This window comes from Hippocampus bargibanti, linkage group LG01 (genome assembly GCF_051943395.1).
Source record: "Hippocampus bargibanti isolate YZ-2025 linkage group LG01, ASM5194339v1, whole genome shotgun sequence".
NCBI classification, from domain to species: domain Eukaryota; kingdom Metazoa; phylum Chordata; class Actinopteri; order Syngnathiformes; family Syngnathidae; genus Hippocampus; species Hippocampus bargibanti.
In genome coordinates, this window is record NC_142734.1 from 32226210 (window position 1) to 32254153 (window position 27944).

The 27944-nt window shown below is 40.7% G+C and overlaps 1 protein-coding gene across 2 annotated transcripts; it reads right to left on the minus strand.

The window, feature by feature from the left end:
* mgll (monoglyceride lipase) lies at positions 1-27829 on the minus strand. 2 transcript variants are annotated; one of them, XM_089011334.1, is made up of 8 exons: positions 27679-27829; positions 24243-24381; positions 14377-14483; positions 11904-12040; positions 6524-6634; positions 5665-5754; positions 5053-5268; positions 1-4636 (listed from the first exon to the last, which is right to left on the minus strand). In XM_089011334.1, exons 2-8 carry the CDS (start codon positions 24368-24370, stop codon positions 4514-4516), a joined length of 912 nt encoding a protein of 303 aa, XP_088867460.1. In that variant the 5' UTR covers positions 24371-24381; positions 27679-27829; the 3' UTR covers positions 1-4513. The 2 variants fall into 2 exon arrangements, with proteins under 2 accessions (XP_088867460.1, XP_088867456.1); XM_089011330.1 differs by lacking the exon at positions 27679-27829 and having other exon boundaries at positions 24243-24596.
* Positions 27830-27944: the final 115 nt, after the last annotated feature.

Below are 27944 nucleotides of genomic sequence, written 5' to 3' on the forward strand. Positions count from 1 at the left end.
TTTTTTAGTAAAAGTGCGGTTTATTTGTTTTTAGTACACGCAAAAAACTATCCCAGACAAATACATATCTTCGGAAATATACAATGATATTGTGACAGACACATGGATAAAAAGATAAAACTCATATGTTCACTGTAACACGTAGCTCTGTATCTAAAACACCCTGGTGGAGTCAGACTTTATTGCACTAACATACTCACACTTGGTCATGAATAAGGCACACAACACCATACAATAAAATAATGCAATACAAGGTCCTGCAACAGAATGGTCCATATTTTTTTTTTCTGGAAAATAACGTTTTGATCTATTTTAAACTTACATTTATTTTTGGCTCAATCAGTGTCTCACGTGTCCTTAATTGTCATCACATGCATGCGGTAAAGTTCCATTCCAGATTTTTACATTTGTTAATACAGTAGAAAGAATTATCCCAAGATGCATGCTCTGGAATATAGCAAAACATGCCACTATGAGAAACTTTTAACATTCATCTTTTTTTCGAATCGCAATCTGCAAAATGCACGTTTTGAAAAACAACCTATATGCAGTCTAATGGGCATATATTTGTGGGACTGCATACAACTGTCAACCAGTTCCCACATAAAAAAGTTACAAATTACACTCTGTGATACAAGGTATAAAAAAGTGCATTGTCCTGAATATTTGACACATTACCATGTAAATATTTGTAATACCGACCTCCCACTCACCCACCACCCCCACCCCCCCAAAAAAACAATATTGAGTTAGCACTGTTTTTTTATTTTACAGTGCTATATTTGTTGACAGAATCCCGCGCTAAAATGAAATCCTCCTCTTTATAAAATATCAAGAAAACAACACAGTCCGAAATGTTCCATGTGGGAAGTTATCTTATTATAATTTAGGTTCTCAGAAATATAACAGAAAAAAAAGATAGTGTTAAATTTTACTGCTCAGATCAGGTTATATTTAACAGTACTTTGGAACTACGCACATTTAAGGTCCATCATTTTTGAATAAAAAAAGAAACAGTCATAAAGTCAAGGTTTAGAAAATAAACAGGCAATGATCAACTGCTGCAAACCACTTTGCAATTCACCACCCACATAACATTATTTTTCTGTCTTTATATCGGAGACTAAATGTAGGTACTAACAGTCATGTTGGTTCTGATACCACAAAAAAGATCATGCTTGTGATAGTATGCAGTGCGTGACAGTGATGGCTAACATAGGTTCAACATCTTATGATCAGTAACTGAGCCAGCAAATGGTACTGTGCTTCAAACTGGCTAAATAAATGCTTTCCGATAAAACAATACTGATTTAATTGCAAAATGAATGTATACTGTATACTATGTATACTGTAAATAAACATGTCTCTTTTCAAAGTACTTTCTAGGTGTCTGACTGTGTTCTTGCTGGGGCAGCCACACCTTCTAATTTCAATTTGCCAAGGTAACCTCATAGGAATGTGACTGAATGCCAATTTTTAGACTGATCCTGAAGTGCAAGGGGTGTAAATGCTTGTGGCCCGCACATTCTGCCTAGCAACAGGTGACAGCTCATAAGTGTGACCTAAAAAAAAAACATGTTGTTTTGCCTCCAAGATTGGCATTTGGGGCTCTTCTGCCGAGCAATAAATGACCACATTAACATGTGAGGTGACTTTTGACATTTGAGTTAGCTAATTGTGTACGCTCCATGAATTCTGCTAAGATATAAGCAACCAATAACATGTGTAACATGACAGAATTTGGTCAATGTTGCTATGAGAAAATATTGCCCCACAAACTCTGCTTTGACTAATACAACTGTTTGACATCAGATTAAAGAAGTACAATCTCAGTAAGAATGAGCATTAGCTAACTGCGCACCACCAATACTTCCTCGCAACATATGACCAATAGGAATTTTCTAGATTGACAACCAAAGTGTGGCTCACAAATTCTGCCTTGCACTGGCAACCAATGAAAATCTGTGATGTGGTCTTTTTTTTTTGTTTTCAATACTGGTTCTGTTTGCTAATGTTGCCTTATGAATGCTGTCTAACAACAAGTACTGTAGCTCAAGCCTCACACATTTCGGAGGAAATGTACAGTACATTATCTCCATATGTTCAATCTGGGGGTAAATGTTGATTTTGAGCAGAAAAAGCCTGATTTGGATTCAAAGCTGTTCTCACAGGCATTATGTAGCAACTATCATGCAGTACTGTAATTATCCTCTCTCGTCTGTCAATGCTCGCATAAAAGAAACTCTTCTGAGTATTAGTTGGACAAAGCAAGTCCTGAAAGCACAGCATCCTCTGTCTCATATGACACACAATTAACAGGATGTTATTAAAAACAAACACACGCATGCACGCACACACACACACACATGAACAAAAGGTGCTGCCATGGTTACGACCAGCACATCGTTCTCTCTCCACTTCTACTCGCCTCCCCACTCACCCCGCAGCCTCACACTGATGATATGCTAATGTTGCACAGTAACATGCACTCATGTCATCAGACCGGCAGCGTTTTTTTAGTTATCAATGAAGAAGCCTTCAGGTCTTAAGTCTCTTGTGCCGAGTACACGCAGAACTGTATAATACATGTACAGTATGTTCTCTAAATGCAGTCGTGGATATGCTGCAGAAACAACGAAACAGTAGGAGCCTGATTTACCCCAAGATGCACACGTAATTAAACACATTTGTAACCCGATTCACTGCTGTTTTGTTGTGATTATTTCAGGATTCATTTTATTATTGTCTCATTGACTATTTGGTGTTTTTTTTAATGTATTTATTGTTCCTTCCTTCTGCTTTAATTTATCGTATTTATTGACGTTATGTTTTGTGTGCAACTACAGTAAAGTCTCATTATATCGATATTGGATATATCGATAGTCCCGGTTATATCGATACTATTTCTATGCACGCACTGAGAAAATTACATGCAAACAGGGTCGGATATATTGATAGTCCCGGTTATATCGATATTTTTTCGGACTCCCTTGAATATCGATATAACGAGACTTTACTGTATTCCATAAAATGTTTCACCAGTCCACGAGAAGATTTTATGCTGAAGCTAATGGATATGGGGTTTGATTTTAATCAAATCTTCTAATAATGTGTGTCATATGGCCAAATCAAAACTTTAGAGAATCTGGTGGTCTATATATTACATTTTTCAAGAGTGATTCAGTTGAAATGATCAGGAATTAAATTTAGCTTGAGCAATTAAATGCAGGATATTGATCACTAGAGCCAGCATCGGTGAAGCTATACCAGAAGAAAAAAAAGTGGCCTTGTTGATGGAATGGACAAACACTGCTGGTCACAACAGCTTCTTAAGCAAATAAAGGGGCATAACATACCAGACTGACTATTTGACGCATTGGGTGTGATAAAGAACGTGTAAAGTTAGTTATTAAGAAGGTTTCTGACGACGACAGAGACCAGAAAATGAGTCTTTTCAGTTTTGTAGGAATATACACAGTTACAACAAATTACACCTGGAATTGCAATGTGTAGGTTTGTATTAGTCAGAAATATTGTACGGGTTGTCATCTGTGTACTTTTTGTCAACTGAAAATTATTTTCCAGGTACGCAGGGCTTCGATAACCACCAATTGAGGCTCATCTCCTTTCTGAAGCTGTGTCGTGAGCGATTGTCAACGGAGCACCAAGCAACTGTGACATCATTTTCAGTTGACAACAAGTGGCAGAGATGCCACCCAAAAACGGATGGATTCGACTGCTCGAATCATATTCCACAAATGCATTATTAATCAGAATGTGTGGAGACAGATAGAAAATAGTTTTGTTGGGGAAATTTGGGGATTGAATTTACCTTCAAATTGATTCTCAGGATAAAAAAAAAGTCAACCATTAAACAAATGTACATTGTTATCCTATTGTGGAGTTTAGTCTGTCCTCTATGTTGCATCCTATATCTAGTCAGTCAGACTATAATGCCATGGGAACCAACTACTGTGACTCTGTTGTCCATAGTAACAGGGCAAAGTGGCCTGCTTGAGGATGACAAAGCTACAATTACTCGGACGGCCACTTCAATTAAGACTTAATTTGGATAGAATTGCAAATTGCCTAGATTAGCACAAATAACTACAAAATTAAGAAATGCCTTAATAATTCCCGGTCTCACAACTCGAAAAAAAAAATCTTGACCTCATACCGGAATCGACAAACTTGTGTGAGTCGCTTTTAGTCATATTTGCTTAAAACTAATTAAGACTTTGTAACATAGATAACGGATCATGTGTTATTTGTCGAACATTCATTTAAGGAAGGCTGAGGAGTATATAAGTGGCACTATATAGAACGGTCATTATTGCGCAACAAACCTGAGCATACTGCCACTTGAACTGTACATGCATTTTCCCAAGATGGTTTGAGCTGACTGCTAGTTAAACCATTGAGCTGTGCGCTGCACAATATATATTTTAAGAAGATGATTTCCTTGGAGCATCGACTGGCCTTTTGAAACGTTCCCTCGGTCTGTCTGAGAGCCTTATGGTGACTGCATTGCGGTTTTTGGAAGGCGCTCTGCGATCCAACCGGTCATCTCCTTGAGCACGGACTCCGATACTTCTGGCAGGTCGTGGTGAAGGGAGTGGTAGCCACCTTCGTACACCTGCCGAGAAACAATGTACTAAGGTCATTGGTTTGTCTGTTGAAAAATGTTTGCATCACGAAATCCATGAACTGTCGGGACAGCTTCAAGATGGAATCAACTCATTCACTGCCAGACGATGTGCAAAAATGTGTCCACTCCAGTGCCAGGATTTTTGTCATTTTCACTCAAATTCCAGGACCCGCAGAATATTGAGTTTTAGGACTATATCAACATTCAATATATACATTTAAATGTTTGCCAAAGTAAAATCCAATTGGAATTCAATCAAATTTACAAAACGACTACAATGCAAATCCCACAAAAGCTCAATTCTGCCAGCATGCATGTCCAGTGGGTTTTGCTTTATTTGGCTTTTTGCAACAAATGATTCGAAAAAAAGGTAATGGAAAAGTAAATAAGCACACTGTTCCCACCTTCAGTTGCTTGTCCGAGCTGGGAGCCTTGTCAAACATCATTTTGGAGCCTTGAATGTCGCAAAGCTTGTCAGCGTCGCCATGCAGGAGGAAGAAGGGCCAGGTGATGGACGCGATCTCTTTTTCGATGCGAGCTGCCGCCCCCATGAGCTGCATGCCGAATGACACGCGCACCCCTCCGTGGAAGTTTAGCTCGTCAGCATCGTAAGCTTCCACCTGGAAAGCGACGCACAAATTATTGGCACTTACTTTCATTGCGGCTCTTTTGTATGACAACACAAAGGATTGAGATCAGCGATGTCTGTCTTGTCTGTCTGTCCGTCCGCCTGTATATATATATATATATATATATATATATATATATATATCCTCTTCTTTTCCTTTCGGATATACATAAACACACACAGACACACACACGCGCGCGCACACACACACACACACACACACACACACACACACACACACACACACACACACACACACACACACACACACACACACACACACACACACACACACACACACACACACACACACACACACACACTGTGACAGACAGGCATACTTCCACCCAATGATTGGCAATGCGAACTTTTAAATTCTGTTATTCACCTGCTTCTTGTCCCTTGAGATCCATTTGGACTCAATGGAGCCAAGAGTAAAGTTTGGCAGCATGTGGTTCAAAACCTTGACCAGGAAAACCTGCAGCCGGTAAATAAACAAAGACACAACAAACCCTTTAATGCATTTTCAATAAGACTGGAACAGGTCCATGTCAAATGAGGACAGCATACAGACCGGAAGAACATGTTTTGCTACCTGAGTTGACCTGTTTGTAGCATTGTTCACAACATCTTGTGAAATAGGAGTTTGCTAAAAGTAACTAAAAGTAAGCTATTAGTAAAAAAAAAAATACTAATAGCTAATGTTTTTTTGTGGGGGGAAAAAAAAATCCTGATTAGCAATGAAGGGAATTCTTTCTATTTTGCAAGTGATACATGTATATATACGGATATTATATCATTGCTCAAAATCCTTTGAGCACGGGTCATAAACTCGCATGCGTGTTTGTTAATTGCTACCTTTCAAGAGGTGGTCACATTTCAGGACTTAGCTACTTCTGTCATCGGTCCGGTAATCAATCATAGGAAGTTCTGGCATTATCACAATCTAATCATATGACAGATCGAAAGTTAATAGTAACCAGTACCTCTTCAACCGTCCAAATGTGTTATGTTCTTGCAATAATAAACATAAAAAAGTGTGATGGGCTGGGAGTTGAAATGTTTGAGCAGTGGATCTTGTGTTTTAGCAAAAAACAAAGAGTGAGAATTTTTTGGGCAGAAGAAAAATGTCCTAAAACTGAGGTGAAAAAGGTTCTGACTCAAATGCAACCACGACTATAATACGGGGGGGGGGGGGGGGGGGGGGGATCTGACAAGAATGGAAAACTAGCACTGTACAGATGTACCTTGAATGGTGTAGCTGAATCTGGGTTCATCTGGACCATGGGACCAATCAGAACTATTCCGGAAAAATCCATAGGCCTCTCGCAGGCTGTGAGGATGGATATCGCACCGCCCTGTGAGAGGCAAATCATAGATCCTTTACTGAAGCAGACAGTGGAAATTGAGTAAGGGCAATTTGATTCAGCACTTAAATCCTTTACGTTGGCTAAAGGAGTCTGTAAACTGTAGTAAAATGATAGGTGAAGTGCACTTGAGCCTAAATCATTGGCGCACACATTGATATGCCAATGGGCGGCTGCTGCTTTATGTAAGAAAGGCACTGCCAGGCTCCTGCGGAGCAACATCGACTTTGGTTTTGAACCATTTACACTTTAATCACGTCGTGATCTGGTTTTTGCATATCACCAGCAGGTGGCGGACGATGGCCTTTCCTTCCATGTGCACACGTGCTGCAAATCTTTATTCAAGGACAACCGACGTCACTGTTTGTTTCTTAACTGACATCAGAAAAACGTTTTATAGCATCTAAAATACCCAAAACACGCAGTATGATATTTTTATTCAAATGCAAAACACCAATAAAAATGACTTAAAGTGTCCAAAATCTGCAAAAAAAATTAACCCGGAAGTGGCCAGTTTCAGAAGGTCCCGCCCCCTTGTTCGTGATGTCACCCCAAGACGTCTTGCATTGCTGAAAAATCAAAACAATGGCTTCAGATTCAGAGAATATGCTTTCTTGTTACACATCCAGTTATGAATATGATTCAAATAGTTCTGAAGAGGAAAGCATACAAGTTTGCAATCGATTAAAGATTTTTTTTTCCGAGTCATTTTTAAGGCAAACGGGCGGGAGGGAATGTCGCACCCAAAAATGGCGACCAGCTCCCGTGAGGAATGAATCAGCCCCTTTCCACAGGCTGATAAATTCCTTCCATGGAGCTTGGACGCCCTCTTCTGGCGGCCTTTGGGTGCAACATCAAGGTTTTCAGACAAACAGTACAGCAAAATACATTGACGTGATGAAGGACTGCTACAATGTGTCCTTTTGTCAGTCGGGGGTGGGGGGGCGTTCCTTTAGTGATGTCACATACGGACTCGTCACCAACTCAAAAACAAGACTTCCTGAATATTCAGCGCGAGTCTTAAAACGTAAAATATAGGGGAGGAATATATGCGGAGGAATCTTTGTAAAATACACTCAGTAGAAGTCATTTGAAGCGATTTTACAAATTATGGACAAAACTTGTCTGGAGACGTCGGTTGTCCTTTAAATTGTATGTGGAATCACAAACTGCCTGCAGTTTGTCTGATTATTTTGATCTTGTTGCTTCTCTTGCTTGAATGATTGTTTTCTAGACCTTTTGCTCTCATTGAAATCGTTCTTGCTCCCTTTGTCATCTGGCTTTGTTTTTGCTTTACGTTTCAATTGGATTGTCGATATTTCATTGGTTTTCTCGGTTTAACTACATCCATATATTTTAAGCATTCGTTTTTTTGTTTTGTTTTTTATTTTTTTTCTGGTTGTTACTAACTAGTGATATCTATTCATATTATGACTGTGCACTTTTGTTTTTTGTAAAGAACTATTTTAATTTGGTGCCTACATTTTTTTATGTTTTTGATGTCATTTGGTTTGTTTCAAACCTGACAAATAACAAAAGCAATCATTCAAATTTTAGCCATGTGTCAATTGTTTTATCGCTTGATAAGTATAACTCACCACAATTGGTTATAGTGCACATAGAATTGTGTCATGATTTTCTTCCTGAGAGGCAATCTTTTCCAGCCGTTTCCATCTGGTGCAATTTAATTCCTACTGTATTGTTTCAACAGTTTAACTAATCTCTTCTGCCGTGGTTTTAAATAATTTCACAAACGATTTGCATAAAACATCTTGAAACAGACACTAAATATTCTATCAAATCAAAGGCTATAGATTTGAACTCAAAAACACTCACTGAGTTAAAAACTGGAACAAAGAATGATTCAGAAGGAGAGCCAGAGAGAGAGACAGAGAGAAAGAAAGAGACAGAGAGAAAGAGAGAGATGTCTGTGACCGAAACCATGGATTGTCTGTCTTCTAATAGATGCGGGAACCAAAGTAGGTGAGAGGTTCTGAGATGTGAAGAGCTCTGGGAAAACTACTCTGAGGCCAACAAGTCCATAAAACAACCAAGCTTTTGTTTGGATGGGCGTGAGCTTCCATCCTGTTGTGTATCTCAATTGAAAATGTGAGAAATGTTAAGGGGAGAGGCGAAAGACAAAGCACGGCCACACCTTCGCACCCACGCTAAGCTGCAGAGAGAGCGATGACAGTTGTGCAACAAATTTTCGCCCTGGTATTTGACAGGTTATTTCCCCACCCATCAGCAAATGCCACATACGGATGCAAATAGGCAAAGCAATTAACAATCGGACATACGCACATCAACACAAGTGTAAGATTTGTTTGCCAGTCCCACTCTTGCGGTGGGTAATTGGTTCCAACTTTGTTTCTGCAAGCATTTGTGTGAATATTCAACAGGCTTTGGGCAGTGACGGGCTTGCTCGATTGAAAAGAGCCACTCAGGAGTTCCCACCAGAAAATCTCACCTTCTAAAGGCACACGTAACACACACTCACGCGTCTGCTTGCATACAAATCAACACAAATATGAATATAAACGCACCGTTTGCCATCTCGTCTTGCTAGCATCACGGTTTACTTGGGTTTGCTTTGTTGTACCCGTATGGCAGGTTAAAGGAACACTCGAAACTGCCCTGAGGTGTGATTGTAAGCGTAAATGTTTCTTTTTCTGTGTGCGTCAATTTTGCCCTACGATTGGCTGGCAACCAGTTCAGGGTGTACCCTGCCTACTGGCCGAAGACAGCTGGGAATGGCTCGAGCACCCCGTGCGACCCTTGTGAAAATAACCAGATTAGAAACGAATGAATACCAGTAGCATTACATTATCACTTTAACTGCCATCTGTACTCAAGAAAATGGTCGTTTTGTTCATGGCACAGTTAAATCGCTACTTATGATTCTTAAACAAAATTGCTTTCAGTAACAGCAATTTGATAGAGAACCGGAGCATGGTGCAACAATAGTAGCCAAGTGTCTGAAGTGGTGACACCATGTGGTCTTTAAAGAATGCAACTTCTCAGTAAACATTCTGTCAAATCCACAGGTGGCTGTTCATTTTCTCCTCTTCTATGCGTCATCCTGGCAGCTGATGAAAGAAAATCTAGCCAAAAAACAGCTAAATCTAATAGTAACAGGATACAGAGTCAAAACACAGGGAAGCTGTCATATGAGGCCTGTAAAAACACAGCAACGATGAAATTGGAAGGACTTTGTCAAACACCAGGTCTGTTTGCTTTCAACATTATAAAAGGCAAATACATGTAAATAAATGAGCATCTGCATAAAAACTGTCATGCCATAAATTAAAACTACTTTGGGGTTTTATGATTGATTTATTCATGAGATGACTTCCTCCATTCAATTTTTGTATGGCGTATGATCATCGTCAGATATTTGGAGGTGACCACTTGCTGCAAGATTTTCCACTTCGCGGGTGACCACGTGAGATCTTATCTTTTGAAACACATTTGTTTCCAAAGATTTTATTCAGTTTCCATGAATGAACTTTCCATGAATGAACTTTGAATTCTGAGCCGTAACTTATCAACACAGCAACAGTTGTGCTCACATAGAATATTTGTAGGCTTACACATCATTTGTGAAGTATGTTTAAAGGACAACCGACGTCTCTGGACAAGTTGTGTCCATAATTTGTAAAATGGCTTCAAATGACTTCTACTGAGCGTATTTTACAAAGATTCCATCGCATATGGCTATATTTTACGTTTTAAGACTCGCGTTGAATATTCAGGAAGTCTTGTTTTTGAGTTGGTGACGAGTCCGTACGTGACGTCACTAAAGGACCGCCCCATGACCGTAAAAAAGACGCATTGTAGCGGTCCTTCCATCAGGTCAATGTATTTTGCTGTACTTTTGGCTTTTGGGTGCAACACGGACCTCGTGTTGCACCCAAAAGCCGCCAGAAGGCCACAAGAGGGCGCCCAAGTGCCATATAAGGAATTTATCAGCCTGTGGAAACGGAGGTGGCCACAGGAGGTCGCCATTTTGTGCCTCTTTTTTTGTGTGAGAGATTTCTCCCCAATGTAGCCTCAAAATGACACGGAAGGACTTCTTTAATCAATTTCAAACATGTATGCTTTCCTCTTCAGAACTATTTGAATCATATTCATAACTGGATGTGTAACAAGAAAGCATATTCTCCGAATCTGAAGCCATTGTTTTGATTCACTAGCAATGCAAGACGTCTTGGCATGACATCACGAACTGGGGGCGGGAGACTTTCTGAAAATGCCCAATTTGCAGCAGACTTTAAGTCATTTTTATTGATGTTTTGCATTTGACTAAAAATATACTGCGTGTTTTGGGTATTTTAGATGCTATAAAACGGTTTTCTGATGTCAGTTAAAAAACAAAAAAGTGACGTCGTAGATGTTGGCTGTGCTGACACACAAATATCTCCTGCAAAGTCACTGATATGCACCATGTGGAGCCTATTTTCATTTGATGCAAGATTAAAAGCAATTGATAAAATTAAAAATTAATATTTGTCTAGCTAACGATGGTGAAGACACAAGCACACTATTGTTGGGATGGTTAAGTCATATATTTAACCAGCAAATATTGACATGCTGTTCCTCGTAGACTCACCGTAGAGCTGTTCGTAGAAAATACTGTACTCGTTCTCCCCTCTGAACGCAATAAATGTGAAAAAAAATATATATAATAATAATTAACTCATTCACTGCCATTGCCGAATTTATTCGGGAATTGAAAATATGACGTCGAGCGCCATTACCAAATTAGTTCAGGTTTTGTTTTTTTTCTTGCTTGGGGGCCGATAAAACGCTGGCCAGACCTCTGTTATTTCCCATCCACAAGGGGGTAGCATTTCATTTTTCCATGTTAGCGCTTTGTTCCAGCTTCAGCGCTATATAAACCATGTATGTATTGCATTGTATTTTGGACAGACACCCTCATTTCAAACTGTTTTAACTCCAGAACCATATAATTTATGAAAAATGTTTCTAATGAAAGAAGAGAATCTGAGGTTTGTTACGTTGCCTTGAATGTTTATGTAGTGCTAAAACTCAATATTCTGTGGATCCTGGAATTCCAGTGACAATGACAAAAACCCTGGCACTGGAGTGGACACATTTTTGCACGTCTGGCAGTGAATGAGTTAATGCTACTTATCCCCTGGCATCAAAGACATTTTAGAAATCCAGAATACACCCATAAATATTTTGTGTTATGCCCATTTCAAAAGAGCTCCAAAGGTATCAGTGTGCCTCCTACCATCGAATGGCCCACAATGAAGACAGGTAGGCCCGGGTGGCGAGACTTCATCAGGTCGATGTGCTGCAGCGAGTCTCGGATGTACATCTGAAAGTCCTTGATGATCATTCTTTCTCCTTCACTCTGACCATGGCCAACTGGGGAGGTAAAACAATCCCATCAAAATAGCAAAAAGCCATAAAACAGCTATTTAAGCCACCAAGACTCAGCACGGGGAGTCAATTATCCATGTCCTATATCTGTCCAAGCATGCCGACACATGACTACGTGAGTCATGAGTAAATTGCGGACTATCCCGATCGATTTACGGTTGTTTGCCAATTGGAGGTTTGATGAAAAATAAAATCTAATTAAAAATGAAGATATACCACGACATAGTTTTGGAGGGGTACCGTTTTCCTACTCTATTGGGCTTTAATTCGGGTTATAGTGTTTTTGAGGAGGAGAGCCTCGATTATACTTTTTTTCCACAAATATTTATAACTACATGATATTGATTATTCCCTAAAATGTGGATCTCGATCCCTTGTTTCCCCCTTATCATTCGGTTTCGTCCATGTCTCAAATGGAATAAATTAATTCAAAGAGTCTGTGTAGGCTCTCGGTCGTACAGGAGTGGTCCAACGAGGAAAAGATTTCTTCAGCCATCATATGTACCTCTTTGAAGCCTCTGCTCTGATAGGTCCCTGTGCCCATCCTCTGCTCTGCTCGGCGCAGGGACCTATCAGAGCAGGGGATGGGCACAGCCACTTCTGTTCATTTGGGATATCGGGCCAGGGTTACCAGCACAACTTTAGTTCGCTCTATGGATGAGGAGCGAAAAATCTGACACTTTCGAAGTACAGATGATAGCTGAAGAATCCTTTTCCTCGATTCACTCTAAGATCTTTTTATTGAACTCCTCTTTAACTTGGGTCATAGTTAATCTGATTTCTAGTGAGCTGGTAATATGGACAGCTCAGTCCATGCTGTGATTGTGATTGGAGTTTACATGTTCTCCCTGTTTTTCCAGGTACTCAAAAACTCTCCCATATTCACAAAACTTGCAGGTAGGGTAATTCCTTACACTCAATTATCCCCAAGTGTGATTCAGAGTACAAAAGGTTGCATGTCAAAATGTGCCCTTGACTGGTTGGCAACCAGTTTTGGGTATACCCCGTATACTGTCCAAAGAGAGTTGGATTGGCTCCAGCACGCAAGCGACCCTCGTAAGGATAAAGTAGATCAGGTGATAGATGGAAGGAGTAATGGATAGATGGAGGTCAGCCTCCCATTTATTGACCTGCAATCGAAACATTCTTGAACATTCGCATGAGCATATGCACGGGAAGCTGATGCACATGCACCAGAAGCTGGGAGGTCCTGCAGGTTGTCTTGGCAACCATTGATCCAGTTAAACCAATGACGCCCCTTTCCGCATTCTCATCACGTGCCATTTGACACCTTCTTCTCGTTTCTCTTTGGAGATAAGATTCTCTAAGTAATAAAATGTTGTGTGAATCTACTCAACCCACATTCAGCTTTGTACCAATGTGATTCGGTGTCTGCCATGTTTAGTTATAAACACAAGTTTCACTTAACATGTAAATAACTGTTTTCTGTCCAAGAACCATTATTGATTTAGTAATGTTATCTGACACCAAGGTCATGCTAGCTTTTAAGCATGCTAGCATAATATGAGCACAGGGCTTTGTAAGGATAATAACGAACGGCGGTCTTCAGCAAGCTTGCAAAAATATTGCATCACTTCAAGCCAGTATTTCACAACCTTCAAACCAAAGTGGCAGAGCACGTAACCCAGAGGTGGAGAGATAGAAACTGTCCTCTGTTATCTGCATCCAACATCCCCCTCACGGATGAAGGTGTCCTTGAGCGTGATGCGAACAAGATGAACTCTTCCCCCTGCTATAATGTGTGCCATTCGCTGCTTTTGTCTGTGGTGTTCGCGACTGTGATGGGTTAAAAGCAGAGCATGCCATTTATGAATATGCTCGGGTGCATAGCTTTTTCTTATTGCCGCAAAGTACATATTTAACGGAAGAAAATCTCACAGCACACAACCCCCTTAAAAAAAGTTACAAAACATATTTCTGGTGGAATTATAATGCACTCATCATAATTTATATTCTCAGTGTAAAATCTGTTAAATGAAAAAGTGATTAATCTGTTTTATGAACGGCAACAGGCGACGAAAGACATCTAATCGAAGACTGTTTTATTGTGTGTGTGGCTCGTCCTTCCGAATGCCAATATTAAACCTTATTTACAACGTCATTTACAATGACATTTTTTATTGTTGCCTAATCGGGATTAACCAAAAAATGATAACAATTTCCATAAAGTTAGTGGAAAGGAACAGACAAAGAGAAAAAAATGTGTATTAAAGATAGAGAGGAGCTATTTTCTACAATTGTCTAGTTGAGCATTACAGTCGGCGTAAATGAACGAAACGGCGCCGTGAGTTGTGGCTCACCATGGTCGTGCGCAAAGACCAGAATGGATAGCTCCTTCAGTCTCTGTGCAATCTCATCATATGGTCCACAATGCTCCCCAGCCCCATGAGCGATGAACACCAGTGCTCTGAGAAGACAGATAAAAATCATTCAGAAAAAAATCATGTTTGATTGATACACAACTAAATTGGCAATACATATTAACTCATTCGCTGCCAGTCCCGAATTTGTTCGGGTTTTGGTTTTTCTTGCGGTTGCCGATAAAGCGCAGGTCAGCCCTCTGGCAATTTGTTCCCTTCCACGAGGGGGTAGCATTTGCCTTTTGTCCATGTTTGCGCTTTGTTACAGCTTCAGTTGTTGTTAAAGCGCTATATAAATCAATATGAGGGCGGCCCGGTAGTCAAGTGGTCAGTACGCCGGCTTCAGAGGTCGCCGTCCTGCTCCGGCCTCCCAGTGTGGAGTTTGCATGTTCTCCCCGGGCCCGCGTGGGTTTTCTCCAGGTCCTCCGGTTTCCTCCCACATTCCAAAAATACGCATGGCAGGCAGATTGAACACTCCAAATTGTCCCTAGGTGTGAGTGTGACTGTTTGTTTGTCTTTGTGTGCCCTGCGATTGGCTGGCAACGAATTCAGGGTGTCCCCTGCCTAGTGCCCGAAGACGGCTGGGATAGGCTCCAGCACCCCCCGTGAACCTAATGAGGAATAAGTGTTACGGAAAATGGATGGATAAATCAATGTATTGTATTTTGTACAGTCACCCCCATTTCAAGCTCAGATAACTCCAGACCCATATAATTTAGGAATTAACTATTTTTTTCTGATAAAAGAAGAACGTCTAAGGTTTCTAATCTAGTCCTAAAACCCAATTTTATGTGGGTCATGCAATTTGAGTGAAAATGACAAAAACCCTGGCACTGGATTTTGCACATCGTCTGGTAGTGAATGAGTTCATGTCAGGGTGAATGATTATTTGTAAAAATGCATCCTAAGCTTCTGCGGTGACCAGTCCACAGTGAACCCCCAGCTTCAGGCTAAATTGAGCTGGTACAGTCTTCATCTTACCTGTGACCTCAATGAGCACAAAAGCATGATATAGGAAGACAGAGGACCGCAAACCAGATGTAGCTGGTGTGTGCTTGTAAATGGACTGGATAGTATATATACGGGCATCTCCCATAATAACTACCTTCTTCTGAAACAGTTCCGCAGACACAATGTATTAGGGGGGAATTCGGAACATTCACTAACAGCCTCATGGAACAAAAAACGTTCGTGCCCAGCAGTGGCACTGATGCAGCAGCTGTAATAAAGTCCATGCTAATGCCATCCCCTATAAGGAACCTCAAAATACCCGATGCCAACACTCGAAGCCGCCTCGGGAAAGTATGAGTAAAGAGGAGCGAGAGACCAGCCAAGTCCGACACAGCCAGGATCCTTTCCATCAACTCGGATGGTTTGCCGCCGACGAGCCCACTGAGGGATAGCAAACGGTCTGCCTTAGGTTGTGTTGTATAAAGTCCGGTGAATTAACCTCAACTTGCGACGTCAATGCTAGCTAACATTGTCATATGATGTTATTGTTCTCGTCTGGTAAAGACGGACAACATGCAACATTGATACTCGCTAGCATTGTCATCTGACGTTCTCGTTCCCGTCTGACATGGCTGGACAACCAGTTGAATAAATTTAACCTTCACATGGGACGTCGATGCTAGCATTATCAACCGACGTTATCACACTCCTCTGGTACAGACGGACAACCAGTAGAGTGAATTTAACCTGAACATGTGGCGTTGATGCGAGCATCCGACATTGTCACTCTCGTCTCGTACCGTCCAGACTAGTCGTATTGATAACTAATTGACTAAATGTGGTTGAATGATAAGACAAGGAGACGACGTCAAGTTATGTCTCTTTACTCAGTTTACCCAGCAATAGTTTATTTAGAAATTAGCAAGACACTCCCTTTCAAATGTTTTGTGTACATTATCCCTCCCCTCCTTTAACCAGACCCTGGTTAATGTCTATCTTGTGGGTCACCACAAAAGAATTATGATTAGTATTAAGATATACTATCACAAAATAGAATGCAGTATAGTTTTTGTGGGGCCTTCAAACTGCTGTCAGTGCATGAAAAACAGCAGAGGAACTGCGAAACACCCCAGCGTTCACTGAAAAACAAAAGACAAGTGCTAAGAAGCCATGTGGAGCGTCCATCAGTCACGACGAGTTGGATTGTATTCAGTGACACCAAAAAGGAAACGGTTGCTGCTAATCATCAAGCCTTGTCAACAGAACACTCTGACTTCACTCTACCGCTCCCCCTCCGAGCCACATAAGAATTCTGTTGCTCTCCTTGGCACAAAATGAACAACTAGTGCATTCATGTTTGTGTGTGTGTGTGTGTGTGTGTGTGTGTGTGTGTGTGTGTGTGTGTGTGTGTGTGTGTGTGTGTGTGTGTGTGTGTGTGCGCACGAATGCACACTAGTATGAGTGAATAGCAGTCTCTGTTTAGTTATAAGAGATTTGAACTCGCACAGTGAGGGAGAGTTGGAGATGAATGGAGCTGATTTGATATGACTATAAATGTGGCTATTTGATGAACGCTCTGACGACTTCAACCCAGAATGGTACATGTGATATTTGTAGTCAATCGTGTACAGACGTTCCGCAACATACGAACATTCGAGTTACGAAAAACGGTACATACGGACATTTTTGTGGCTACTGTATGTCTAAAAATGTTTTGAAAGAGATGCTGTAAATTAGATTTTGTATTGTGCGCCTTTTTCCGGCCCGAGCTATTTTGCAATTGGCTGCGTACTATGCTTCACGCACACAGACACATTGGAGGTTTCAAGAGCTGGATGTTTACGCAACGGACACCAAGGCTGACCAATCAGCACCCGGCTATGCTGAAGTTGTTGTCCAATGAGTTTAGGCTCCAATCCGCCGAGCTCGCTTACGATTGGATGTGTAGAGTATGTGGGCGGGGAGGAATTCCTTCTTCCCTGTTGACGCGCTGAGGAGGAGGCGCCGAGGTCGCTTACGATTGGCTGTGGAGAGTATGTGGGCGGAGAGGAAATCCCTCTTCCCAGTTGACGCTCCAGGAGAATGCAATGAATAACAAAAAATAATGGCTGCCGGCACGTAATTGAGTGCCAACAGCTTCAGTAATGGCTTACTGAAGACCCAAATATATATATTGTCGCTACAGTAGGTGTGAAATGTATTTTAGGACTGTTAGTGCGTCTGTGTTTTATACTTCCTTGTTCAATGTTTGACTTAAACACACATTCCATAGAAAATATAGCACTGAAGCAACTTCCGAACAAATTCACCTTATGAACAAGCGCTCGGAACATATCTCGTTTGTCAGGTGGGGAGCGTCTGTACAGATAATGTGATCACCAACAGTATTTCGAAATTACAACAACACCTTTGCTCTTCTTGCAATGCCCCAGGGGATATACCAGAACAGACAACAGTGAGCCAGAAGGAGTGAAACTTAATGTACTAGCCTGGAGCTCTGGAGGGCCACAGGTAAGCCCACAGTAGGAGTAGAGAGTAGAAGAGAATCGAACTTATTGTGAGAGGACTGATACCAGAGCTGATGCGTTGAAGCGAGACTGAGTCTTATCTGGTTGGAACATTTCGACCTCGCCCACTAGGTCAGGCTCCTTTCATATAACTAAAGATAGCTTCTATAGACGGAGGTTAAAATGCCAAGGTTTTCGCCTCTGGCCACCACCCAGTTCTCCAGAGATGGAGATGCCAAGATTGATTGCACAGGGGAACTCACATTGTTGGGACCAGAATCATCAGACTGCTGTTCTAAATTTTGTCTCTGTTTTTGTATCTGTCCTCACCAAATAACCTGCCCCCAACCCCTTCAAATGCTTGCCATTTCTGTCTTTCCATTGCTGTCTTTCAAAGGGAATGGAACTTCAGTAGTCTCCTAGTGTTTATGTTGGAAAACAGAGCCCAAGCCTATAAAAAGCCTTGTTAAAATAAAACACAGAGGGTACGTGCAAGTGTTGGAGAACAGAAGAAAAAGAGAAACAAAAGAAAGAACAAAAGTAGAGAAATAAAAGAAAGAGGGGGAAAGAAGGTCATGCATTGTCCTCCCTTCGAGGCAAAGCCATTCCAAACAAGCACAGACTGCACCCTAATCCCTTTCATGTGCTGCAGCTGAGCTGCAGAAAAATGACTTTGGGCTCCTCCGAACTTTCATCAATCAAGCACAAAATGTAGTCTGGAACGGAATTATGATAACACAGATCAAAGGGACCCAGCCGATAAATCACACTTGAAAGCGTGAGGAAAAACAAAAACATTGGCAGTCCATTTTGCCACTAACATGGACCATTTTGGGTCGAATGCCATTGAGGTCTGATAAATTCGATTAGGACGAACAATTTGGTGGAGAATAAGGCTTCAGATCGTACCAATCATCTTCACGTGACATTTAAACCCATTCGTCCAGCAACCCTTAAAGGTGATTTGAGGCTAATTAGATGAATGATGTCATGCGTAATGTCAACACACCCTAGAAAGAATTTACTTAAGAGACGATGAAAGAATGAAGTGATCTTTTTGTGCACACTTCAAACATGGGGAAGGTGAAAGTGGAAGGAGAATGGATACACGCTGGAAAAAAAAACCGTCCAGTTAAAAGAAGTGCGCTTCACTGGCGACCATTCCAGGGTTTACAATGAAAAAGCTGGAGGGAAAAAAAGCAACATCAACGTGATGAAAAAAAAAAAAAAATCTGCGACTGAAGTCAAAACTACTAGCATTCAAATAATGATTTGTAGGACAAACAAACTCCCGATTTGTTACAAACAATTTGAAGTTGAACTAACTTTAATGACAAACATAAAAGCAATAATGGGGATGCCATTGTAACTTCCTTATCTTCCATCTGCTGCATTATTCATGACCTCCGCTTTACACACAAGGAATCAATTCAGCTCCTTTTATTTATTGTACTCGTGTACCCGGCATTAAAGTGTTAACACTACCAGCGGGGAACACAAACTCAAAACAGGGAAGGAAGTCAAGCCAGACACCATCAGTCTACGAATACGTCCACGCGATGACCCAATTTACACAGCATGCTCGTCCGTTACGAAGCAGCTGAGGCGCCATGACCCCGGCCGGCGTGCCCATACGGGGTGTTGATGGCAGTCAATGCGGGTTCAAAGCCTCAGTTGGAAATCTGTTCGAAGGCCTGTCAATCATTGTTGAGGCCCCTCCCAACCAGTTCAAAACCTTTCACCCACTTCCGAGTTCGAGTGAAAGGGGCCATTGAGAAGCAGGTAACCTTTAACCCCATCTCATGCAACTTGTCATTGCAGGTTTTGCTTCAAATAAATAAACACACATACACATTTTATATATGAGAAAGAGAGGAGATAGATAGAGAGAGAAGGTGATAGAGAGAGAGAGAGAGAGAGAGAGAGAGAGAGAGAGAGAGAGAGAGAGAGAGAGAGATATATATATATATATATATATATATATATATAGAGAGAGAGAGAGAGAGAGAGAGAGAGAGAGAGAGAGAGAGAGAGAGAGAGAGAGAGAGAGAGAGAGAGAGAGAGAGAGAGAGAGAGAGAACCAAAACCCAACATTGTAATGCAAATGGTCCCGTGCTTATCACGTGGGTCAAGATGAACCTGTTCTATTTACTGTTTTTGGAAATAATAATGGAGGCCATAGCATCCATAAGAGAATTGCATCCTATTTTTCATGAGAAACACCATCAGAAATCTATGTATGCTCCTTTCAACCCTACCAGCATTTTATTTAGATATCTTTTCTAAAATATATGTATAGGATCTCATACCCCCATGTATGAAGACAAACTTGAAACATGAGACTTATTTTACGTTTTAAGACTCGCGCTGAATATTCAGGAAGTCTTGTTTTTGAGTTGGTGACAAGTCCGTACATGACGTCACTAAAGGACCGCCCTTGACTGTAAAAAAGACGCATTGTAGCGGTCCTTCCATCACGTCAATGTATTTTGGTGTAATTGTTTGGTCTGGGGACCTCGCGCTGCACCCAAAAGCCGCCATAAAGCCAGAAGAGGGCATCCAAGCACCATATAAGGAATTTATCAGCCTGTGGAAACGGAGGTGGCCACAGGAGGTCGCTATCTGGTGCCTCTTTTTTGGGGTGAGAGATTTCCCCCCAATGTTGCCTCAAAATGGCACAAATAAAATCTTTAATCGATTGCAAACATGTATGCTTTCCTCTTCAGAAATTTGTCATATATCATATTCATAACTGGATGTGTAACAAGAAAGCATATTTTCCGAATCTGAAGCAATTGTTTTGATTCACTAGCAATGCGAGACGGCTTGGCGTGACGTCACGAACTGGGGGCGGGACTTTCTGAAAATGCCCAATTCGCAGCTCAATTTTTTGCAGATTTTGGACACTTTAAGTCATTTTTATTGGTGTTTTGCATTTGACTAAAAATATCATACTGCGTGTTTTGGGTATTTTAGATGCTATAAAACATTTTTCTGATGTCAGTTAAAAAACAAAAAAGTGACGTCGGTTGTCCTTTAAGAGTACGTACTGGACCTCCTCGTAGCCTTTGTTGTTTGTAATCACTAGACTTGACAACCTGTGACATGTCAATGTTTGACCTAAATGTACTTTGGTTGCAATACTGCAATATAATACATGTTTATTCATGCAGCACTTTCACATCAGCAGAAAAAAATCCCCTCGATTTTTTTTAACTACAGCGTTTGTATGTACCACTAGCTTGGCTTGTCCTTGTCATTCAACTGTACTATGTGTATGCATGCATTCGACATGCTGTGAAATGGGCCTGAATCCGTGGAAGGAACTCAAGGACATTCCTGGTATCAAGAGCAATTGATTAGCATCCCCGTAGCGTCCCTTCAACTGTTTGGAATGGATTTAACAGCAGATGGGAGCGATCTAAAATGAAGTTCAATTACCACTAACTAAAAACACATCCCATTACGACCTGCTATTGATAGCAATAAAATGGGGCAAATGATTTTGAAATGGGGGCTGGGGCCGCAATCCTGTCATTTAAGTTGTTTTTGTTTTAATGTGTTTATTGTTATTGGATTGTTTTATTTTGATTCTAAAATTACACTTGTATATATTGACATACAGTGGCTTGAAAAAGTATTCATACCCCTTGAGCTTTCCCACATTTTGTCACATTCTGACCACAAACGCATTTTTCGTGAAAGACCAACACAAAGCGGTTCACAATTGTGAAGTAGAAGGCAAATTATACATGACTTTCACGTAAAAAAAATAAATAAAAAAAAACAGAAAAATGTGGCGCGCAAAAGTCTTCAGCACCCTTTTCTCTGAGTGCAACCAGTTGCCTTCAGAGGTTGCCTGATGATTGCTGAATGATCAGCTGTTGACCTAATTATCAAATGAGTCCACCAGCGTGTAATCTAACCTTAGTATAAATACAGCTGTTCTGTGACGACCTCAGAAGTTTGCTAAGAGGACGCTAGTCAGTGAACAGCATCATCAAGTGCACACCAAACAGGTCAGGGATAATATTGTCGAGAAGTTTAAAGCAGGGTTAGGTTATAAAAAGATTTCCCAAGCTTTGAACATCAATATATCATAAAATCTATTTATGTTTGTAGTCAGACCGTGACAAAATGTGGGAAAGTTCAAGGGGTATGAATATGTTTTCAAGCCACTGTAATAGGGAGCTGTTCTACCACGGATTCGGTTTGACTGCAAGGCCACAAATGCTGAGCACGAGTATGGCGTGCAGGGTGGTCCAATTGTACAAAGTCGCAGGTGACACCAAGTGTTGGCATCTACAAGGTTTTGGGGGTAGTTTTAAACAGACTGGGTATATAAACACAGCCGATTTGTTTGGTGGCATGTAAGTCGAGCACACATCACCATGTCGAAAGCAGGAACTGACCTATGCAAGACATCAAGGCACACTAAGTACCCTTGCAAGAACATATAGGTAAAGTTGAACCAAGATATCAACGAACTAGAGAACCTTTCTTCTTCAACTACGTTTCTTCATGTTTACAGCATTCTGGATACCCTGTGGCACAATGCCTCTAGTAGTTTAGTCTTAGTACTATGAAAAACATGTAGTTATGCGAGGAGACACACAACTTCAATGACAATTTTGTGCGTGCATGCAAAGTAGTACACAAAGTAATCGGTGTGGGAACACACTGATGCAAAACAATATTTCAAATTACACTTCCCAGAAACGGATCCAGGCACAAAAACCAAACTGTTTGCTATGGAGTTACACAAAAAAAAATCGAGTTGAACAATGAATTAAATTCCAAGGCACAGGAAATATTGCCAATTGGTGTGTGGCGTGATAACAGTTTATAACTCCATTTTGCTTTTTTTCACCAAAAAGCCACTTCTACATCAGGTGTTGCAAGACAAAAGTGACAATGTGACAAAAGTGAAGAAACACTGGACATGAGATGGAGAAGGTATTTTTTTTCACAGCAGCTAAAAGTCCACTGTCAGTGAATACGATGTCAATATGTCCGTTTTAATATTATCATTTTTTAAATATCACCATGGAATGGATTGACTCAATTTACATGGGTTAGTGTTTTTTTGGTAAACTCATTATCAGTTCAACTAATGACTTACTGCCGTGCTGAGGGGTTGAGATGTAACATTTGCGAAAATGTTCTGTCTTGACACGAGATGTTTTTTTTGGGGGGGCCTTCACGTTTTGTCAAATCTTCTGTGCCATCACGCTGCATGTCATTTCGTGCTTGAACACAGTTTGCGTGGCATCTGTGGTTTTTTTTTCTGCCACAACCACATGTGAGTGAAGGAGTCGGGGTAAAAATGGCCAAGTGTATAACATTCAATATAGCTACAGCAATTACAAACAAAAACGATTTGAGTTAATATTATTTCACATAGATCATCAATGATTAAGAAGAACATATAAAGGGTAATTAGATTTAATTTCATATCGGTGGCATTACAATGATACATTTTAAAGAGGGTGGGGGGAAATTGTGCACATTGCCGATTTTTTTTTGAAAACTTCATTAACTGTTCATTCACTGCCATGAACAAATATATTCGGGAATAGAAAATATGACGTAGAGCACCATTCCTGAATTTGTTCGGGTTTTGCTTTTTCATGCTTGGGTGCCGATAAAGTGCTGGCCATGGCCTCTGGCAATGTGTTTTCTTTTTCACAAGGGGGCAGCCTTTCCCTTTTTTCCATGTTAGCGCTTTGTTCCAGCTTCAGCTGTTGTTAAAGCGCTATATAAACAAATAGGTATGTATTGAATTGTATTTTGGACAACCACCCTCATTTTAAGCTCATATAACTACAGAACAATATAATTTAGGAATTAACTCTTTTTTTCTGAAGAAAGAAGATACTCTATGGTTTTTTTACGCTGCATTGAATGTTTACGAAGTCTGTGGGTCCTGGAATTTGAGTGAAAATGACAAAAACCCTGGCACTGGAGTGGACACATTTTCATCTGGCAATGAATGAGTTAATAAGAACACGTAAAAGGTAATGGAGTTAATTTCATATGTGTCATGACAATGATACATTTTAAAGAAGGGTGAAAAATTGTCGAACATTGGCGATTTCTTTGTGAAAATTTCATTAAATAATGATGTTAGAAGTATCCAAATTTGGACCATTATTAAAAAACGCAATTCAATTGATTATAAATTACATTCAAATTATATGGGAGACACTTTAATGTCTAGGCGGGAACTAAACTAAATAAACTAACAGCAAACTAAAAATATATTAAAAGGACACGACGGAGCAATATTCACTCCTCTTCAATCACCGCCACCCCCACGCCCCCTTGCCCACCCCGCTACGAACTGACCTTGGCGGGCCGACCGGCTCCCAGTAGCGGCAGAACAGGTGCAGTCCATCGGCGTTGACGATGTGCTCCAGGTCGGTGTACGGAACTCCCTGCGGACTCCGTCTGGGAGCAGCCCCCGGCTCGGGCATGGAGGATGAGGCTGTCAGAAAGATACGGAGCGGCCGCAATAAGACATCGCGGCCGTACAGGAAGCAACCGAGGCCGGCCGCGAGCAGGCAGGTCGCGGCGGCCACGGCGTTCATTGCCTGCGGATGTTTGTTTTCGACTTCGCTGGCGGCCGATCATCAAACGGCTGCTTGTGGTCGCTTGAAACGGTGGCTCGGCGCTCGCCTTCATCTAATCCCACAGGCGCGCGCACACATATCCGTAGCTGCGCTTGGTGTTACGTCACTCGACCATATGCGCCTTATTTTCCGTCCTGGTCTCGAGGGTCACTCACAAAAACTTCATAATAACATGTATATTACGCTGTGTTATACATTCTAAGCTATTATACATACATATATATATATACAAAGTGGGCCAAAAATAGAGATACTCACTTTAAAGTATTGTATAGATGCAAGCGTGAGACAAAGAATGGAATGAAGCATTGAAAGGAAGTACAAAAAAGGTATTGGATAAAAAAGAAGGGAATGACAAACAGGAAGGGACTCAGCAACATCTTTAAAATTACTGTACAACTAGATTGACACACACAACTGCACAACCAATTTTGAAACCAAAACAGTGGCCTTAAATCATTAATCCTTGTTGAAAGTACAAAAATTCATGTTTTGAAACACTACCATGACAAACCGTAGCTCCATTTGAAACACCTGGCTTGGAACTAGAACCCCAATTGAAATGCTAATCCTGTCTTGAAACACTGAAACTCGAAACCTTTCACAAACCTTGCACTAGTGAGTTCATCTCGGCTTTTATTGAAATTGATACAGATGGGAAATTATGTGGCATTCAGGTGTTCGGGAACCTTTTCATGAACCTTGCAATTTTGAATGTGACATTTACATGACAACTGTGTTGAAGGAATATCAATATAATAAATGAATGCAAGTTATTATTTTGCTATATGTTGACTAGTCAGGTTGTACTTTGAATTTCAAGATACACATATCTGTTAGTTTGGCTAGCCTCAACAATAAACTTCAATACACCACAACATAGTACTAAACACATAGTTAGCTTTAGCATTATCATCTTTGGAAAGGCAGTTTATTTATTTATTTATTTATTTATTGTGTGATTCTAATAGTGTATCTAAAATTGTGGTATTTTTTTTAATGAGTGCAACACCATTACTTCTTTTTGAAGGACACAAAACAAGTGGAACAGCCACAGTTTGAACCATGTGAGTTATTGTCCTATAACAAACTGCAATGGCATTTGTAACTGCTTTGACTCCATTTGAAGAGCCCAAGAGAGGCTATTTAAATGTCACTAATGTTGCACTCATATCAAGAGAGACAGTTTTCTGAGCCCTGTTACTACAGTTATAGTAATGTTGGCTTGATGCCATTTCAAATGAGACAAAAAAATTGATGTTCTGCTAAAACATATCTATGATGCCTGCTCATGTCCTTGTTCCCAATCATGTGATGTAATCTCTCTCTCTCTCTCTCTCTCTCTCTCTCTCTCTCTCTCTCTCTCTCTCTCTCTCTCTCTCTCTCTCTCTCTCTCTCTCTCTCTCTCTCTCTCTCTCTCTCTCTCTCTCTCTCTCTCTCTCACTCTCACACACACACACACACACACACACACACACACACACACACACACACACACACACACACACACACACACACACGTGAGCACGCACACAACCACACAAACACACACGCACATTTGTTACACGGAAGGACAGTGTCTTTGACCCACACCCAATATGGCCGAGCAGTTGTGGCAGCCATATTGGATGTAACAAAAGCCACTGAACCGCAAATGTCGTTGGCTTTTTAAGGTAACTGTGTTCAAATGTTATTGCCTGATGCTGTGGAGTTCGGTAGGTGACGCCGTCAGGCTAACAGTGCCAAATACGTGCACATTTTAATTTTTATTTAAATCAGTGATGTTCTCTGTGTCCAAACTGGAAGAGCATGATCGTTCAAGATGTCACAGATAAAGACAAATATCTTTTTGTCATACATTTTCAAACAATGATTCAATCAATTTGATGAAAATAACCCACTGATTGTAATTTTTACGATGGACGGAAAACTGAAGTGAAATTAAGCAAATTGAATCACCATGGCAAACTGACATAAACAGGGTTGATAAAGATTAATCAATAAGTACATAATTTAATGTTGTTGAATTGTGGTAAAGCGGTGTAATTTAATAATATGTAATAATGTTAGTTTGAACATATTTTAATCCTGAAGTTGGTGTACTTGTTTGAATTAAGTAAATCCAAAGGATTCTTTTATCCTTTTTTCAACGGATTCTGTGATCCTTTTTTATTCTTTTATCCTTTTTTTGAAAGGACAAAATGGAAAATATAACAAGGGACAGTATCTAGCCCGTGGGCCTTGAATTTGACACCATTCATTTAAAGGGACTATTTTAGTAAGCAACAACTTCAAGAAATGTGGCATAACAGTAATTTGTAGGAAATATTACATCCATTACCAATTACAATATACACATGGAAATGTTGGAAGATGCATTCAAGGCAACATTCAGACAACTAGAGTTGATAGTTACTATTTGTATTTGTTTGTGTTTTTACAGTGCGGCTCCATTCACATCGAGCAGATACCTCAATAGGGCTAAATGACACTGTGCTACACACAATGAAGCGGCCAGCACGGTTAAAAATAGCTAGGTGTAAAGCTATTCTACCTAGAACATGATCAGATTTCATCTTCAGTGGCGCGACACAACGCAAGCCGGAACTGTGTATTAATATTTTACATGGTCATATCTGAACTATTAATGCAGAAAGAGCAGCGATGGCAAAACGCGTCTTCGTAGCAATGCCAACCACTATTTTCCCTTAAATAAGACTAATAAAGGCAAATCCAATCCAATTCAATCCAATCCAATATATATCATATCAAGAATCATTATCGTTAACATTATGCACAATGTGTGAAAACGCGTAACGGTGCACACTGCATGCACGCTGGTTTGTTGTCGTTTCTGCAAACGTTCGTACGTACCTCCACACACCGTGCAAGACATGGCAAGCTGCTTGAATCGACAACGCAGTGATGCGCACACACAACCATTGCGGCACAACAAGTGCACGGTGACGTTTTACTGTATTAATTACGCCTTTGTGACATCATCATCCACAATGAATGGGGAAAGTACATTCAAGTTCGATTCAACCTCAGCAACTTGTAAACTCTCAACTGTATTAAATTACATCTAAGACAAAAACAGCAACGTATGTAACGTGGAGTTTCATGAAAACATGACAGAAAAAACAACCGACCTGCACCGGAACGACTGCACTGAAGTGGAAGCTTATTTTCGGAATATCTCTCCCGATGCCTCCTGAGCGTAGATTCTCTCTCTGCACTTGCCAGACGCACAGTGACGCCGGAGACTGCCTAAGAAGCAACCAAAAGTACTAGCGCGCATGCGCACGCGTACACGCACGCACACAGTTAAAGGTCAGGGGGAACTGAGCAAAAGTTGCGCACATATACACGTGTTTGTTTATATATATATATATATATATATATATATATATATAGA

What these genes read in the sequence shown, in the direction of transcription:
- mgll (XM_089011330.1), bottom strand. Translation starts at nt 24,484, where the DNA reads ATGAACGCCGTGGCCGCCGCGACCTGCCTGCTCGCGGCCGGCCTCGGT. An exon ending in GAGCCGGTCGGCCCGCCAAG is followed by an intron (nt 14,484 to 24,242) that starts GTCAGTTCGTAG and finishes CTGTCTTCTCAG; the next exon opens with AGCACTGGTGTTCATCGCTC. An exon ending in ATTCAGCTACACCATTCAAG is followed by an intron (nt 5,755 to 6,523) that starts GTACATCTGTAC and finishes TACCGGCTGCAG; the next exon opens with GTTTTCCTGGTCAAGGTTTT.